The sequence below is a fragment of the Leucopleurus acutus genome, assembly GCF_964270905.1.
Source record: "Leucopleurus acutus genome assembly, chromosome: 4".
NCBI classification, from domain to species: Eukaryota; Metazoa; Chordata; class Mammalia; order Artiodactyla; family Delphinidae; genus Leucopleurus; species Leucopleurus acutus.
In genome coordinates, this window is record NC_139146.1 from 154,996,236 (window position 1) to 155,014,640 (window position 18,405).

Here is an 18,405-nt window from a genome sequence, read left to right on the forward strand (position 1 = left end):
AAATTAAAGATGATACAAACAGATGGAGACATACACGATGTTCTTGGATTGGAAGCATCAACATTGTGAAAATGACTCTACCACCCAAAGCAATCTACAGATTCAATGCAATCCCTATCCAACTACCAATGGCATTTTTCACAGAACTAGAACAAAAAATTTCACAGTTTGTATGGAAACAAAAAAGACCCCGAATAGCCAAAGCAATCTTGAGAAAGAAAAATGGAGTTGGAGGAATTAGGCTCCAGGACTTCAGACTATATTACAAAGCTACAGTAATCAAGACAGTATGGTACTGGCACAAAAATAGAAATATAGATCAATGGAACAGGATAGAAAGCCCAGACATAAACCCACACACATATGGTCAGCTTATCTTTGACAAAGGAGGCAAGAATATACAATGGAGAAAAGACAGTCTCACCAATAAGTGGTGCTGGGAAAACTGGACAGCTACATATAAAAGAATGAAATTAGAACACTCCCTAACACCATACACGAAAATAAACTCAAAATGGATTAAAGACCTAAATGTAAGGCCAGACACTATAAAACTCTTAGAGGAAAACATAGGCAGAATACTCTTTGACATAAATCACAATAAGATCTTTTCTGACCCACCTCCTAGGATAATGAAAATAAAAACAGAAATAAACAAATGAGACCTAATTAAACTTAAAAGCTTTTGCACAGCAAAGGAAACCATAAACGAGACAAAAGCACAGCCCTCAGAATGGGAGAAAATATTTGCAAATGAAGCAACTAACAAGGGATTAATCTCAAAAATATACAAACAGCTCATGCAGCTCAGTATCAAAAAGAACAAGCAACCCAATCAAAAAATGGGCAGAAGACCTAAATAGACATTTCTCCAAAGAAGACATACAGGTGGCCACGAGTCACATGAAAAGGTGCTTGACATCACTAATTATTTGAGAAATGCAAATCAAAACTACAATGAGGTATCACCTCACACTGGTCAGAATGGCCATCAGAAAAATCTACAAACAGTAAATGCTGGAGAGGGTATGGAGAAAAGGGAACTCTGCTGCACTGCTGGTGGGAATGTAAATTGATACAGCCACTATGGGGAACAGTATGGAGGTTCCTTAAAAAACTAAAAATAGAATTACCATATGACCCAGCAATCCCACTACTGGGCATATACCCTGAGAAAACTATAATTCAAAAAGAGTCATGTACCCCAATGTTCACTGCAGCACTATTTCCAATAGCCAGGACATGGAAGCAACCTAAATGTCCATCAACAGATGAATGGATACAGAAGATGTGGCACATATATACAATGGAATATTACTCAGCCATAAAAAGAAATGAAATTGAGTTATTTGTAGTGAGGTGGATGGACCTATAGTCTGTCATACAGAGTGAAGTTAGTCAGAAAGATAGAAACAAATACCATATGCTAAAACATATATATGGAATCTAAAACAGAAGCAAAAAAAATGGTTCTGAAGAACCTAGGGGCAGGACAGGAATAAAGACACAGATGTAGAGAATGGACTTGAGGACATGGGGAGGGGGAAGGGTAAGCTGGGACGAAGTGAGAGAGTGGCATGGACATATATACACTACCAAATGTAAAATAGATAGCTAGTGGGAAGCAGCCGCATAGCACAGGGAGATCAGCTCGGTGCTTTGTGACCACATAGAGGGGTGGGATAGGGAGGGTGGGAGGGAGATGCAAGAGGGAGGGTATATGGGGATATATGTGTACGTATAGCTGATTCACTTTGTTATACAGCAGAAACTAACTCACCATTGTAAAGCAATTATACTCCAATAAAGATGTTTAAAAAAAAAAACAAAGACGGGTAGGGTAAAGACCTCCAGGAGATATGGTTAGGGAAGCCTGCAGGCACAGAGAGTGATGTGTGTGTATAGGGGGGTGGGTAGGGGGACTGCAGAAGGTTCTAGAAGCAGTAATGTCAGACTAGTTCTTCATAGTCACTGTGGGTGGGTACAGAAGGGTGGAGAGAACCCATGTGTGAGAAGCTTGTGAAGGGAGCGTGTGCGTGGAAACTGCAAACCGTTCTGGAAAAAGGAGAATAGGGGCTGGCGGTGGTGAGTGGAGAGTGGGTGGGATTATGTTATGGAAGGACATGGACTTCATCCCGCAGATAATGGGAAATCATTGAAGGGTCTGAAGAAGAGAGGTGATGTGATGAGCTTTCGACTGTAGGAAGCTCACTCCAGTCAGGAATTCATGGCTTCTTCATCTACCTTAATCAACATTAAATGGCCCAGGACCAGGTCCCCCTGACGTAACCAAGACTTTACTGGCAAAATGTTTGTGGAGTTTGGCAGTGACTCCATCATCACGACCCTCTGAAGTCAAGGTCGGTTCCTGTTTTTCTAAAGGGAATATTGAGACAGGAAGTGTCTGGGAGCTCCCATTTTTATAGCGGAAGTCCAGGGCAGGCCTAGAAAGCAGAAGTTCCCATCCATTAGTCAAAGGTTCAGAACAAAGAAGGACACTTTGTTTTTATTTATTTATTTTTAACATCTTTATTGGAGTATACTTGCTTTACAATGGTGTGTTAGTTTCTGCTTTATAACAAAGTGAATCAGCTATACATATACATATATCTCCATATCGCCTCCCTCTTGCATCTCCCCCCACCCTCCCTATCCCACCCCTCTAGGTGGTCACAAAGCACCGAGCTGACCTCCCTGTGCTATGCGGCTGCTTCCCACTAGCTATCTATTTTACGTTTGGTAGTGTATATATGTCCATGCCACTCTCTCACTTCGTCCCAGCTTACCCTTCCCCCTCCCCGTGTCCTCAAGTCCATTCTCTACGTCTGCGTCTTTATTCCTGTCCTGCCCCTAGGTTCATTAGAACCTTTTCTTTTTAGATTTCATATATATGTGTTAGCATATAGTATTTGTTTTTCTCTTTCTGACTTATTTCACTCTGTATGACAGTCCCTAGGTCCATCCACCTCACTACAAATAACTCAATTTCATTTCTTTTCATGGCTGAGTAATATTCCATTGTATATACGTGCCACATCTTCTTTAACCATTCATCCCTTGATGGACACGTAGGTTGCTTCCATGTCCTGGCTACTGTAAATAGTGCTGCAGTGAACATTGTGGTGCATGGCTCTTTCTGAATTATGGTTTTCTCAGGGTATAAGCCCAGTAGAGGGATTGCTGGGTCGTATGTTTTTAAAGTAGAGCTGATGGTTTGGGTTGTTTCAAGCGTCTGTGGCAGAGGGAAGTCACAAGTGCTTCATGCTTAGCTAACGCTTGAGGAAACGCGGAGACTATTTTAACTCAGCCCAACCTCGAGAAAACCAGTTAGTGAAACAGCTAGGAAAGTAACTAAATACATTTCTATTTTTGTTGGAAGAACGGTTTTCTAAATCACCCAGAAATTGGATTCCTAAGACAAGCCCTTGTATTGAGGATTTGGTTGGCTGCATGGAATCTACACGTGTAATATCTATGGAATTCTGCTTCTCTGCCACCTTCCCCTTTTAAAACCTAATAGAGGTTGATTCTTTCTGATATCTGACAGTGCCGTATTTTCAGTGTCCCTGGATCTCACACTTTTCACGCCTTGGGGAGCCCGTTGCCTCAGTCAGGGTGGCTGGAGGACTGGGCTGGAGTCCTGTGGAGGCCAGAGATGCAGCGTCAAGCGTAGGATCAACACTCGTGACTTGGTTTCCCACCCACGCGCTCAGCTCCTCTTCAGACATGGCTCTTCTCCTTGTTAATGGCCAGAGCTGCTCATTTCGCTGTGCTGGGGCCCGGCAGTTCTTCGATGCTTGGCTTGGCTCTGAGAGCTCAGCCTTCATTTTAGTCCTTCCTTCACTTGGTCCCTTTAAAACACTCTTCAACTGGCGGACACGCAACCTGATCGTCATTACACGCGTGCTTGTCTGCTTCCACTAAACTCCCAGCTGTGGCCCAGGCCTTGCCTGGGACTGGGATTTTGCAGGGGCTCTGTTTCTGGTATGCCTCACTCTGAATTCTTTCTATCCCAAACACAGGAACCAAATGCGTCCAGATATTGGGGGACAATGGTAAATATGTGCTTTGGGAATAAGTGCATTAACGATGTTTAAAAGCATCTTATCCTCCACATTTCCTCCCCGGCCAGACTGTCACAGAATCCTATTTCACCCTCCCTCACATTGACTGACTTGTCCGCATTCGCCATCCCTAAACCAAGAGATCTTACCTGCTTTTTCCACTTTCAATCGCAAGAACCCTACTGTGAGAGGCACAGTAGAAAAATAGAGCAGATAGTACTTAAGGGATCATTAACAAGACACCTGCTACCTGCTCAGCGGAGGTGCGCCCGCATCAACACTTGCTTTTAGATTAGTGAGCCGCAGCGTTCAAGTTTTCCTGCAATGCATTGGAAGTTGCAATGGAACATGACAATTTGTTTCCCATAACAAAGGTGAGCCTCACGGTTTGGCCGGTCTTTGTTTTCTTTAGAGGGTTTTGGAGTTATTTTTAATGAAGGTCTCTGAGCTGAACTGTCACTTTCTTTTTTGTCTTGTTCACGAGAAGCTTGGAACTTGGCCCATGTGATAAAATAGGCTTGTGATTTCAGAGCTCAGGATGTTTCTACTTGGTTTTGCCCAGTGATAGATGCAGACATTCACTGATAACTCCCCCTGTAGTTCAGCAAAACTGGTCCCTGGTTCAAGGTGAAGGGCACCTGATAAACCAGGGCAGAGGAGGTTGTGTAGAGCATTCATTCTTAGTGGATTTTCACGTTCATCTTCTCACAAGAATGTCTTCTTTGTGCTTTTGAATAAAGAACGACTTGGGAGAACATCAAAATTCAGGGGAGATATTCAGATTTTGGAAAAAAGAAGTTTTACTGGCAAGTCTCAGTTTTTTAAAAGACAGTTATATAACCGTTAATTCACATGAACACCCACATTTCTTTTAAAAGCCCACTTCCTCCCCATTCTGACAGGTAGAATTTTCTCTCTTCACCGTTAAGATTTCTCTAGAGAGCCCAGTACTGCCTCATGCTGACAAATCCAAATGCGAAGAGATGAATGCCCTTCATCTCTGAAACACTTCAGGTAAGTTGCTTTAACCTGTTTTCTGCTTTCAGAGGGTATTTTTCTGTCATCCCTTCAGATCTATCAAGGTTCATTTAATTCTGTTATCAGCCGTATTTTATACAAAGTGGAATACACCTCACAGAAGTTGCTCACAGCTCTGAGCTCTGGAACCAGCCTGGGCAACGTGCACTAATACTCTGCAAGACCTGCTGGCTGGAAGGAAGGGCGTCCAGCCTGGCTCAGCCTGAGAACTGCCTCTTACCCTGCTCTCTGGAAGCCCCTTTCCCTGCGGTGACTGACGCCAGGCATGGCAGGACAGAACGTGTTTCTGTGGCAGTCAGAATATTTTGCTGAGGGGAGATGCATGTGGAGGAAAACAGAGGATGTTAACTGAAAACCAATTATTCCTATCCGTTGAAAGCTCCCTGTGGCAGTTTGAGAACCATTTAATAGAAAATGTATCATTCAAAAAAAATTTTAAGACTTAAAGGAGAGACATGGCAAAGGACACACAATAAACCCATACACTCGATTAGGGATTGATTCACTGCAGTCTGTGGGTTTTGTGTGGTCCCTGAGCTACCAACGGCTTCCACAATTTTAAATGGTTGAAAAAATATCCAAATAACAATAATACTACTATGACACTTGAAAATTACAAAAAATGTAAATTCCAGGGTGTGTAATACAGTTTTATTGGAACATAGTCACCACCATTTGTTTATATTTTGTTTTGACTGCTTTCCTATCACAGTGGGGTTGAGTACTTGCTAGTTGACATTGTATGGCCCTCAAAGCCTGAAATACTCACCGTCTGCCCTTGACCAAGTTTGCTGACCACGGGGCTACATTATTGTATCACAGTTAAAGTGACACTGTTTAAGAATACTTAAGTGTAAGAGAAATGTTTGCAATGTAACATTTAGTGAAACAATTATGATAAACTCTATACATAAGGTGATTCCAAATAGTTTATTTTCCCTTGTGTCATTTTTGCCTCTTTTCCCTGCTGGAAATGTAAACTCTATGAAAGCCAAAAATCCCACAGAACAACAAACAACTGAAAACCTGGCATGTATGTCTGTATGCTTCAGGCCTAGAATAGTGCTTGAGACATAGTAGATGTTCAATAAACAAATAAGGGCTAGAAGGCTGATGAATTATGTGATTGTATAATGCACGCATATAAAAATAGTCATAGCAAAACCTTTCCAGGATATGCATATATGTTAGACACCAGGCTGAGAGCTTTAAACGTATGATCGTGTTTAACAAAGTTTGTTTTGGAAAGTACAGTATTGCCCACACTTTACAGAGGATGAAAGTGAGGTTTGAAAAGGTTACATAACTTGTCCAATGTTACAAAGCTAAGAAGTAGTAGGATCAGAATTCAAAAGGTCTGTTGGGTTCTAGAGTCTGAACTCTAACCGTAAGCTCTACTCCTTAAATTTCTAAAACCAATTTACTTTTTCATGTGTGAAAGAAAGGGATGGGAAAATACCAGATGTAAATATACAAATAACAGAACCGGTTACTAGGATAGGAGATTGTAGATGATTGCTGTTTTCTAGGCTAGACAGGTTTTTATGTTTGTTTATTTGTTTTTTGTATTGAAGTAGAGCGGATTACAATATTTTATTAGTTTCAGGTACAACATAGTGATTCAATATTTCTGTAGTTTTACATTCCATTTAAAGTTAGTAAAAATCACAGATATATTTTCCTGTACTGTATATCTTTGTTGTTTATTTGTTTTATACACAGTAGTTTGTGACTCTTAATCCTATAGCCTGTATCTCACCCCTCCCCACTTCCCTCTCCCCACTGGTAACCACTAGTTTTTTTTACTTGTATCTGTGAATCTGTTTCTGTTCTGTTATATACATTGGTTTGTTTCATATTTTTAGATTCCACATATAAGTGATGTAACATAGAATATTTGTCTTTCTCTGTCTGCCTTATTTCACTAAGCATCATACTCTCTAGGTCCATCCGTGTTGTTGCAAATGGCAAAATTTCCTTCTTTTTTATGGCTGAGTAATATTCCATTGTGTACATATACCACATCTTCTTTAACCACTCATCTGTTGATGAACACATAGGTTGCTTCCATATCTTGGCTATTGTAAATAGTGCTACAATGAACATTGGGGTGCATGTATCTTTTAGAATTAGTGTTTTTGTTTTCTTTGGAATATACCCAGAAGTGGAGTTGCTGGGTCATATAGTAGCTCTGTTTTTAGCTTTTTAAGGAAACTCCATACTGTTCTCCATAGTGGCTGCACCGATTTACAGTCCCACCAACTGTGGAGGAGGGCTCCCTTTTCTCTACATCCTCACCAACATTTGCTATTTGTAGTCTTTTTGATGTTGGCCATTCTGACAGGTGTGAGTTGATATCTCACTGTGGTTTGATTTGCATTTCTCTGAAAATTAGCAAGGTTGAGCATCATTTCATGACCTGTTGGCTGTGTGTAAGTCCTCTTTTGAAAAATGTCTATTCAGGTCTTCTGCCCATTTTTTAAGTGATCTTTGTGTTTCTTTTGATATTGAGTTGTATGAGCTATTTATATATGTTGGATATTTACCCCTTGTCAAACATATAATTGGCAAGTATTTTCTTCCATGTAGTAGGTTGTCTTTCCATTACTTTATGGTTTCCTTTGCTGTGTAAAATCTTTCAAGTTTAATTAGGTCCCATTTGTTTATTTTTGCTTTTATTTCTTTTGCCTTAGAAGACAGATTTAAAAAACATTGCTACAATTTATGTCAAAGAGTGTTCTGCCTGTGTTCTCTTCTACGAGTTTTATGGTTTCAGGTCTTACATTTAGGTCTTTAATGCATTTTCAGTTTATTTTTGTACATGATGTAAGGAAATGTCTAATCTCATTCTTTTACATGTAGCTGTCTAGCTTTCCCAGCACCAGTTATTGAAGAGACTGTCTTTTCTCCATTGTATTTTCTTGCCTCCTTTGCTGTAGATTAATTGACCAAAGGTGTGTGGGTTTACTTCTGGGCTCTCTATTCTGTTCCCATTGATATATGTGTCTGTTTTTGTGCCAGTACCATGCTGTTTTGATCATTGTAGCTTTGCAGTATTGTCTGAAGTCAGGGGGCATGATTCCTTCAGTTCCCTTCTTTTTTTCTCAGGATTGCTTTGGCAATTTGGGGTCTTTTGTGGTTTCATATAAATTTTAGAATTATTTGTTCTAGTTCGGTGAAAAGTGTCATGGGTATTTTGATAGAGATTGCATTAACTCTGTAGATGACTTTGGGTAGTATGGCCATTTTAACAATATTAATCCTTCCAATCCAAGAGCATGGGATAGCTTTCCATTTCTTTGTATAATTTCCAAAGTCCTTCATCAATGTCTTATAGTTTTCAGCAAATAGGTCTTTTACCTCCTTTGTTAAGTTTATTCCTAGATATTTTATTCTTTTTTATATGATTGTAAATGTGATTGTTTCCTTAATTTCTCTTTCTGAGAGTTCATTTTCAGTGTATAGAAAAGCAACAGATATCTGTATATTAATCTTATATCCTGCAACTTTACTGAATTCATTTATTAGTTCCAATAGTTTTTTTGGTGGAGACTTTAGTGTTTCCTATATATAGTATCATGTCTTCTTTTAGCTATACATTTTAATGTTATATTTCCTAAAATGAGTAGATTTACTCTTAATTACTTTTAAAATATGAGACAAATGTTTCTAAAGGGAAGGAAAAACAGCATAGAAGTTAACTGTTTCAATTGTTTATGTGCATAATTTCCTCATTTCTCTGAGGGCCTTGTGTACTGAGGAAACTGGCGCTTTGTCTGTCTTGTGTATTGATTTGTGTTGTTGAATTTCAGTGTTTTTCAACTCCCTTTGAATACTTCCCAGCCCTGAGAATGCGAAGTGCTAGCTGTGTATCAGTTTGTTCCAAAGACACTGAGTGATAGAGCCTCTTGGTGTTGATATTTAGAAGTCTGAAGTGCCCATATCTTTGAAAGCTGTGTTGTGTCTCTTACATGTATTTGGTTACACTGGTTTATGTGTGTCTCCCACTACATGATGGCCTGTTTTTACCTAGAATTTATTATTATTATTTTTTAAATTGGCATAGTATTTGGAGCATATACATTTAACATTATATTTATCTAATACCTAAGAAGATAATTGGGTCCCAGCAGCCCCAAATCATTTAGTACAGTAAAAGGAAATAAAAAGGAGAGAGATAACGATTAAGTTCTTTATATATGGTTCATGTTTCTTTGTCTATTTTTCTTTCAATTGTACATCAGTGACCGTGGCCTATTTTCCACAATCTAAACGACTCGCTACTGGCCCTGGCCTAAATTTCAAGGCTAAAAGGAGAAAGATTTTTCTTTTGAACAAAACTGGAATGTAGGTGATTAGAATGAGTAAGTGAATGCTATTAATATTATTAAGGTCATTGTAACACCACATTCAGGAGTGGTTAGAGGAGTGACTGTCCTTGCGTTAAAGACCAGAGATTAGAGCTCTACATGAAGGCAAATAAGCAAGGTGGGAAAATAAAAGTCTTTAACAAAAAACAGTTATAGATTGAGAACCTCTCAGGTCATTTGAAAGAGCTTTAAAAATGCCTGTGATGTGTCTTGACATTCCAGCCATAGTTTCAGAGGATTCGAATGCCCAGGCCTGTTAAGCATGAGTTAAATGGGAGTTTTCAGACCTTTGTGACTTAGTCATTTTTTTTTTTTCCCCAAGAGATCATTCTGATTTTTCAGTTACGAGCAAAGCTGCTCTTCATCATCTTTCAGTGACTTTATTTGACAGACATGGGAGCTTGAGAGGGAAGCTTTGGCTTTAAGCTTACAGTGTCATTGAATGTACAGTTCACCAAGGAAATTTCTACACTATCAAGAATGAGACAAAAACATTCGAGTGACAGATTTTTTTTGAAAAAATATTCTATGCCCAGGAAGTTGAAGAAATGACATTTGCTTAAATACACTTTGTGAGGTTTTATGTGAATAAATGACCCATTACCAGAAGTGCTGTTGTTTCTATCAGAAAAACAAACAAACAAACAAAACCCTCTTGCTTCCTTTTTCTTTCTTTGGAGATTATAGTGACTGGTGCGAAACATACAATTTCACTTTTAAATTTGCAACTTCTAAAAATTCTTTTTCTTCCTGACATCATAATATGGCCTCAGAAAATCAGACAGTTGTTATTACAAATAGAGAGCCACTCCACTCAGACACTGAATAGGTAATTATAAATGTCTGGATTCTTTCCTTTTTCATGGTGGCTGCTTTTAGATGTGGAATAAAACCACATTAACCAGAGGACGTAGTTATTGGTGGTTAGTAGCCTGTTCCTGCCACATCTATAAAGTATCTTGTTTAAAAAAACCTTTTCTTTCCTTGTCTAACAATAACTTTCCATCTTATAAGACTGCTATCAGGAAGCATCACTGAGGTATAAAAATAGTAAATATTCAGAAGGGAAAGTGATCATAAATGTCATCTAATCAAACCCTCACATGTGACAGATGAGAGTGTGAAGCTGTGAAAGACTGAATGACATCCAAGAGGACACGCTGAGTCAGTAACATTCTAAAAGTGTTTTTTTTGTGTGTTTTTGGATTCTATAGATGGCCGCCCATGTCCTTTCATTCTCTGGGACTCATCCTTATCTCCAACGAGTAATGAGACCCACTCTTCTGTTAAGCTCACCTGGGGAACTTATCAGCAGTTGCTGAAACAGAAGTGCTGGCAGAATGGCCGCGTACCCAAACCTGAATGGGGCTGTACTGAAATACATCACCACGAATGGTCCAAGATGGCTCTCTTTGATTTCTTGTTACAGGTAAGTTCAATCAAGTAAGTGGTTATCTGAGACTGACGCAGAGTTACAGAAGTCTGCCACTAAGGAATTTCCTGTACCTTGGGGTTTTATGAAGCCAGAGTTTAAGTTCTATAAAGCTGTATTTGGCAAGCCCGGTATTCTATAAGGTTGTATTTGGCAAGCCTGGTACCACATCACGAGATGTTATATCCTTTTGGGAAATATTCAGAAATGTCCCTTGGCCCTCATATTAATTTCTGGATAAGTAATTCTTCAGTATTTTACTCATGGAATAGTCATACCCATCATAGATACAATTTACTGAGATAACCCATCAACAGCTCTTCAAGGTAGAGAGTCGTACCCGACTTGAGAGGTAAGTGAACCAAAGTTTTTTGAGGTTAAGTAACTCACCCAAGTTCTCACAACTACTAAAATCTGGGGCTTGGAATCCTGGGATCTGTTGACAGTAAAAGTGTCTGTTTTCTATTATTCCACACTCTTTCAATGGTCACTTGGCCACATACCTTACAGCCACCATTTCCTCTGGTTTTTTTCCAGTAATTCTTTGCAAATATGTCATTAAGATTAGACATTGGAGAATAATAAATATTGGCTATCTACATAACTGAGTGACTTGATGTTTTATAGGTTTTTTTAATAACTCTTACCTCCTTGTGATGAAGATCTCATGACTCTCCCTACCCCCTCATTCCAATTACTGTCTTCCCCTTCTTCCACCTTAGAAACACTGGTTTTCTGTTTTTGTATCGTTAATTCATATATTTGTGGCAATTTAGGACTGCCTTTCTACAAAAACATAGGAAGAAAACCAATAGTGCAGGTTGGGGTTTAGGAACTTCGAGAAGAAGAGATGATCTCTGGTGTCCGCGCCTCAGAGCGTGGTTCTCAGTGAGAGTTCTCAGTGAGAACTGAGCTGAGAGCAGGCCACTTGGTTTGGCAAGGAGTCGCCAAATACTGATGAAAAGGGCAGCTGTGAGACTCAGGCTGGGCTCCCTATATGTATAGCTTCATTATTCCATTTAATTAGCACACTATCTCTCTGAGATAAGTGCCCTCTCTCCATTGTACAGGTAGGGAAACTAAGGCATAAAGAAGTTCCTGTCAAGAACTGAGAAGGGTCTGAGGTCTTACCCTGCTTGCAAGTTAACAAGTTAGCCAGCCATAGATGCTATAGCAGAAGACAAGAGCCTCCCGGGTCAGCGACAAATGACTTCATCACTCACGTTCCTCTGCCCTCAGGTCCCACTGGGGCGATGTGGAGTCGCCCCACTGAATGCTACACCCAGTGGGGTTTTGTACCTACTGAGGAAACCTCCAGTCTTATAAGAGGCTGCTGACACAACTGCCCAACATTTGCCCCAGAAGGAGACATTATCTTTATTATCCTGGTCAGGAAACAAATCTGTCTTCCACCCCAGAGGGAGACACTCTTTGTATCTTCCAAGGCTGTTTGCTATACTGACATCCTTGAAGAGATAGTGCAGAAGAAAACTTGATATAAGATGTGCAGAAATGCCATGGAGAACTGTTTCTCAAGAGTTACCTCTCTTGTTTGGTGTTACTTAGCTAGTAAGTTCCCAAATAGAGATTTTAGCAGGTTTGGCTAACTGTATTTTTCATATTTTTAACTATTATTACATAACTACCAAGTTTTTCTTAGTTTAATGGAAGATGTTGGTATGATAACATGTAGTAGCAATACAGTGGAGAATGGAAGAAGATTGCTAGGGTGAAGTAGGTAAGGGTATTCACTATGGGGAGTGGTCAGCATAGATGTTGAAGGTCCTGAGGATGATGACCATGGTAGGGGGTGGGGGATGGAGAGGAGATTCATGAACCTTGTGGTGAAGTCTACGAGAAGGGATAGACCTTGAGGTTTGCAGCTGATGAACGGAAGAGCTAACCTATAATGATTAGATGGCAAACCCTGTTAGAAGTTGTCTCTGGTGACATTTGTTTTAATTTTGGAACCTTCAACTAAATCTCAACCTACCATCTGTCTTTATCATTCTCCTTTCTGTTAAGGGAAGCTCCAACTATCATTCAACCAATGAAGATATATTTGTGCGACATCTGCTGTGCATTAAACCATAGAAAACCACTGCAGGGGCAGTGAAGCAGTATGAGATGGTTATCCCAATGCTGCACGCCAAGTTTCATTTTTAAAACATTACTTAGGTAGGAAACTATACTGTATAAAACAAAAAGATAGATCCATGTAAGGATGGCTGGCCGAAAATAATATAAGTTCTTACTGTTATGCAGTCAAAAGAAGAAGAACCTTTTGCCATAAAATAGTGAAGGAGAAAGTTTGAGTGAGATCGTAGGCTGGGAATGATAAAGAGGTTGGGGAAACCATGAGAAAAAGAACATGGATTGGCAATGTTCCTATGATACTTAGTGCATCCTAAATACAGGCATACCTCAGAGAGATTTTGGGTTTGGTGTCAGACGACTACAACAAAGCCAATGTCACAATAAAGTGAATCACACAAATTTTTAGGTCTCCTAGTGCATATAAAAATTATGTTTATAGTATATTATAGTATATTATAATCTCTTAAGGATGCAATAGAGGGAGGAGTCTTTCTCATCCCCCATAATTCATGAGGATGAGACCTTTGCAAGACTTTAACCTGGAACCGTCCAAGGTAAGACACCAAGATTGGAGTTCCCAGTTTCGGCTCTGGTTAAAGCACTGAATCTAAAAGTCAGAAGTTAGTCTGACTGTTAAGAGTTCATTTGGTCACTGTTTACAAAAGTAGATCAAACTATATATACGAGGGTGGCATCTGTGAGAATGGATGTACATTTTTGACTCATCCAGCATTTATTTGTCCCAAAGTCACAGACAAAGGCTCATTTTCTCTAGATGTTGCAGTGTTTCACAATTCTACCAGTAATGTGTGAGAGTGTCTGCTTCCTTCTCTCTTACCAACTTTGGGAAGTGGAAAACTAATAAATGTTTTTGCTGATTTTATGGAGGATAATGGGGTCTTGTATATATTCAGGTCCTTCATTACAAGTGAGGTTGAGGATAACATATTTTCATACATTGATGATTTGTGTTTTTTTTCCTGTGAATTGCTTGTTCAAATCATTTATGTTTTTATTGCATTCCATAACTTTTTTCTTATTGACTTATAAAAACATTTTTATGTGATGAAAGTTAGCTATTATCCAACCCTAAATGTCTCAAATAATTTTTCTTACTTTGTTGTTTTTCTTTTGACTTTTTAAAAAATTTATTTATTTTTGGCCACATTGGGTCTTCATTGCTGCGCACGGGCTTTCTCTCTAGTTGGGGCGAGCGGGGGCTACTCTACGTTGCAGTGCGTGGGGTTCTCATTGCAGTGGCTTCTCTTGTTGCAGAGCATGGGCTCTAGGTGCACAGGATTCAGTAGTTGTGGCATGCGGGCTCAGTAGTTGTGGCTCGTGGGCTCTAGAGCGCAGGCTTAGTAGTTATGGCACATGGGCTTAGTTGCTCCGCAGCATGTGGGATCTTCGCGGACCAGGGCTCAAACCCGTGTCCCCTGCATTGGCAGGTGGATTCTTAACTACTGCACCACCAGGGAAGTCCTCTTTTGACTTTTCTAATAGATTTTACTCCAGAGAAATTTTACATTTTTTGTAAGATCTTATTTTATTTATTTTTTGCTTCTTATATTTAGCATCATACAATGTTTATAGAGAGATGTTTATTGAAAATGTTTACTGAGCAAATAAATGAATAAATGAACAAGCTTAGGCCATTTTTCATGAGTACCATAATAAATGGTTATTTTTTTATACAATAATGCTTCTCATCAATTACACTGAAATTTTTATTTTAAAGTCAAATATATGCCTTATTTAAATGGTGTTTGGGAATATGTTGGATTATATTGGGTGGATTTTGTGAGCAGTCTTAGAAAAGTTATGCCTGAAGCAAACTGAAATCACTTGCTCTGATGCTACGGCAAGGGCAAGGGAATACAGAGCACAGTTGTTAATTTTCTGTACACAACATTCTTTCTGTTTCACCCAATTAAAAAATCTACATTCCCAAAGGCTATGGCATTTTACTGGGTCTGTTAAATATGATAGAGGCACAAGTAACCTTTTATTCTTGAAGCGTGGGTATCTGAACTGAGTGGATAAAAATTCTCCCCCATTAGGATGACAAAGGGTAGTATTCTAGAGAGCATTTGAGTTTCCAAGATTTGGTCAAATTCCTTTCAAAAGATTAAATAAAATAACAGAAGAAGATTTAGGAGGTATAAAACTTGCTTTTTGACCTCAGATATAGTCTGTTTAACAGTTAGAAACTAAGATTCTGGAACCAGTCTGCTAAGTTTGAATTCCAATTGCCAATAACTAATTTCTGAACATTGAGAAGCTACTTAACCTCTCTTTGCCTTGGCTTCCTCATCTGAACTTAATGCGACAGATACCACATTAGTGCTTTTGGACTCTTTAACATTATAAGAAAGGCTATGTTTGGCTTCATAGGTGTTGTATTTAAATAATTTGCTTCACAAGCATTTGTTCTATTTTTCCTATGAGCATATGTTAGTACTTTTCATTTTACTTTATAAACAAAACTAGGAATTATAAGCATACGGGATACTGCTTACAGGGTTCGATTAAATTCAACCAACTTGGACTGAGGGATTTCTGTGTTCTAGTAGATAATTCCCACCCAATCTGTGGGCCTCAGGTATCATTTCAGATCTTGTGTCTTGGCTCTCGAATCTGACACGATGTCATCTCCAGGCCTGGGAACTGTTGTTATCTCATTTCTCAGTGTGATTCTTTCCCAGAAAAGATGGCCCCTTGGTTGACTCACACACCCAGCTCCATCTAGGAAGTTGGTAAAGTCTTCTCCTGCAGAAATTGACCCGTTAGATCATCCCTCCTACTAAGAAGTTAGGCTGACTCAAAACCTCGTGGAGATTAGGAAACCAGCACTATTTCAAAAGGCAAATAGTTTCACGTTTTATGGCCCTTACATGGAATGTACTTCTGCTGCTAAAAGTTCTCTGCAAGAACATGACAGGATGGAGAAAGTAAATACAAAGGCCCTGACCTTTGTCAGTCTGTCTTTTGGGCTTTGACATCTTTTCTCCGGTGGAGACCTTTTAGAGACCACATTCTCTCACTCCACAGAATTTAAGCTATTTATTTGATTTTTCAAGGATGCAACTTTGAAGATAAAGAGCTGCCACACCAACCCTAGTCCGTGACAGAGGTGTAGCTTACTGGCAACCTGGCCTCTACAGCAGGAAGGTATTTCTCTGGATCCTGGCCCACTTCCTGTTAAGGGTTCTCTGTGTCTCAAAGCATCTCCTTCCTGTGAAGAAGCACAGAGTTGCTCAGACGTCTGCTTCCAACTTCAAAGCCTTTAGAATTTTATGTATCCTTTCCACCTACTGTCTAGCATTTATTCTCAGAGCTTTCTGGCATGGATTACGCTAAAGCCTCTTTTGTGTAAAATGTGGGCGGGTTGACATAGGTCTTTGCTCTTGTATCTGTCGGAATCAAAGGAGAAATGTCTGGTCAAATACCTTATATTCATAAACCTCATATTGCCAAGTGACAACCACCTGAGCGTTTCTGGGTCAATTATAATGTAATTGTTAATCAAAGCACAGTCTGTTTTCCTTAATTACAGGTCATCTTTGCTTATTTCAACCCTTGCCATGGAATTTTTAGGCTGTGCTGAAATTGATTAGTGCCTGGTCAGTACACATCAGTCCTAAATCTTGTTGTATCCATAGCTGGACTGGAGAGATCAGGGATAAGAGGAAGCCTGTGTGATTCCATAAATAATCTTTTGAGACTCAAAGATTGTTTAATGCACTGTTTGAGCTAGCTTTTGGGATTGGCTTCGCCACTGATCCTATGCCATGGAAACACAGACGATTTGAAACCATCCTTGACTCTGCTGTTTTCCGGGAAAACAGGAGGTCTAAGCGTTGAATCTAGATAAATCTGCCAGGAGGTAAATAAGGAAACCGTGGAAAAAGCAACCCAACAGTATTGCCCTAGCAACAATGAGAGGACAAGCAACTATTTATCTGGCTCAATATATATGTGTTTTGTATGTAATTATTTTTTAAAGATTCATGGTTTGTTTTGCCCAAGGAAGTAGACTCAGAGAGATTTAAGGGAGAGCTGGTCCATAAGGATTCTATTAGTGACAGGCTCTTCCCAACCATATTCAAAATGTTTATGGACACAGATAACTAAGAGATAAACGGGACTTTTCACATTTGTTACTGATTATGGTCACATTGAATGGGACTGTTTGGGGTGATGGCTTTTCTGTGGCCCTTTCAGGGGAGTCTGTGAGGTCACAAAACTCAGAGTTTTTGCTTTTCTCTCTTTTTTACAATATTTACAAAATTTGCAATCATGGGTGAATCTGTTGGTGTCTTGGGATGAATCGAAGCTGGCCCCAGACTCTACCAAGAGTTGTTCTCCTTTCGTGGCCAATGGACTCATGTGAAAAGACCCATGGAATGAATGCCTGATGCACTTAAGAAAGTCCTTGATGAAGCAATAAAAACTGTCAATGTTCTTAAGTCTCTACCTGTAAGTGTACATCTTTTTAATATTTTGGGTGAGCAAGTGGAAAGTGTATGTAGAGCACTTCTATTGCTTCCCACAGTGCAGTGGTTGTCTTGAGGAAAACCACTTATACAATTGTTTGAATCAGGAGCTCAACTCATTGCTGTTTTTTCCTTTAACACCATTTTAACTTGCAAGAACAATTCCATTTCTCTTATTATATTTTTAGAGATACAGCAATTTCTTGTAAAAATATGTTATGTTAACATGTAATGGGTGTATCAGTGTTATTTTTAAATGAGTTGATATGGAACTACTCAAGTTTTTTCAGTTTTAATTTCTATATGATAAATAACCCACATAAAGGAGGATTTTGGGGGGCTTCAATACTTTTAAGCGTGCCAAAGGTTCTGAAATAAAAAAGTTTGAGAACTATGGCTCTAGGGTAATTTTTCTGAAATAAACTCACTTTTGCCTGTATAGTCTCTGGTAACTTCAGCGTTATGACATTTCTGTAATTCTAAGATTCTTTGATTTTGATTTTAACACTCTGAGCTTTTTACAAGATACTGGATCAGGAAAACATGGAGGTCTGGCCTGATTAGAGAGAGGTCTCTTAGTAGTTAGCTATCTGCATTAGACAGATTTCAGTAGGAACTGGCATTCATTCCTTCATTTTTTCCAACAGACATTTATTGAGTATTTGCATTGTGCAAATCGTGTTGTTGGTTGATGTGGAGGATACACAGTGAATCATACTTAGAGGCATTCGATTGGAATCTCTGTGAAAGCAGGAATCTTCTCTTCTCCATGTTGGGAGGCAGTGTGGAAAAGGCGGAAGTTGGTAGAAATCCACATCATTCTCTAGCTGTGTCTCCTTGGGCAGGTTACTTAGCCTCTCTGAGCCTTTTCTTTATTTGTAATGTGATACCTAACCTTTTGGTTTATT

General features: G+C 39.3%; 1 protein-coding gene across 1 annotated transcript in view; it reads left to right on the plus strand.

Moving 5' to 3' along the window:
* GASK1B (golgi associated kinase 1B) overlaps nt 1-18,405 on the plus strand; it is a 41,634-nt gene that overhangs the window by 10,066 nt on the left and 13,163 nt on the right. Inside the window, exon 2 of the mRNA XM_082837566.1 lies at nt 10,687-10,901. Within this exon, the coding sequence (XP_082693692.1) occupies nt 10,687-10,901 (215 nt within the window). The remainder of the gene's footprint in view (nt 1-10,686; nt 10,902-18,405) is intronic.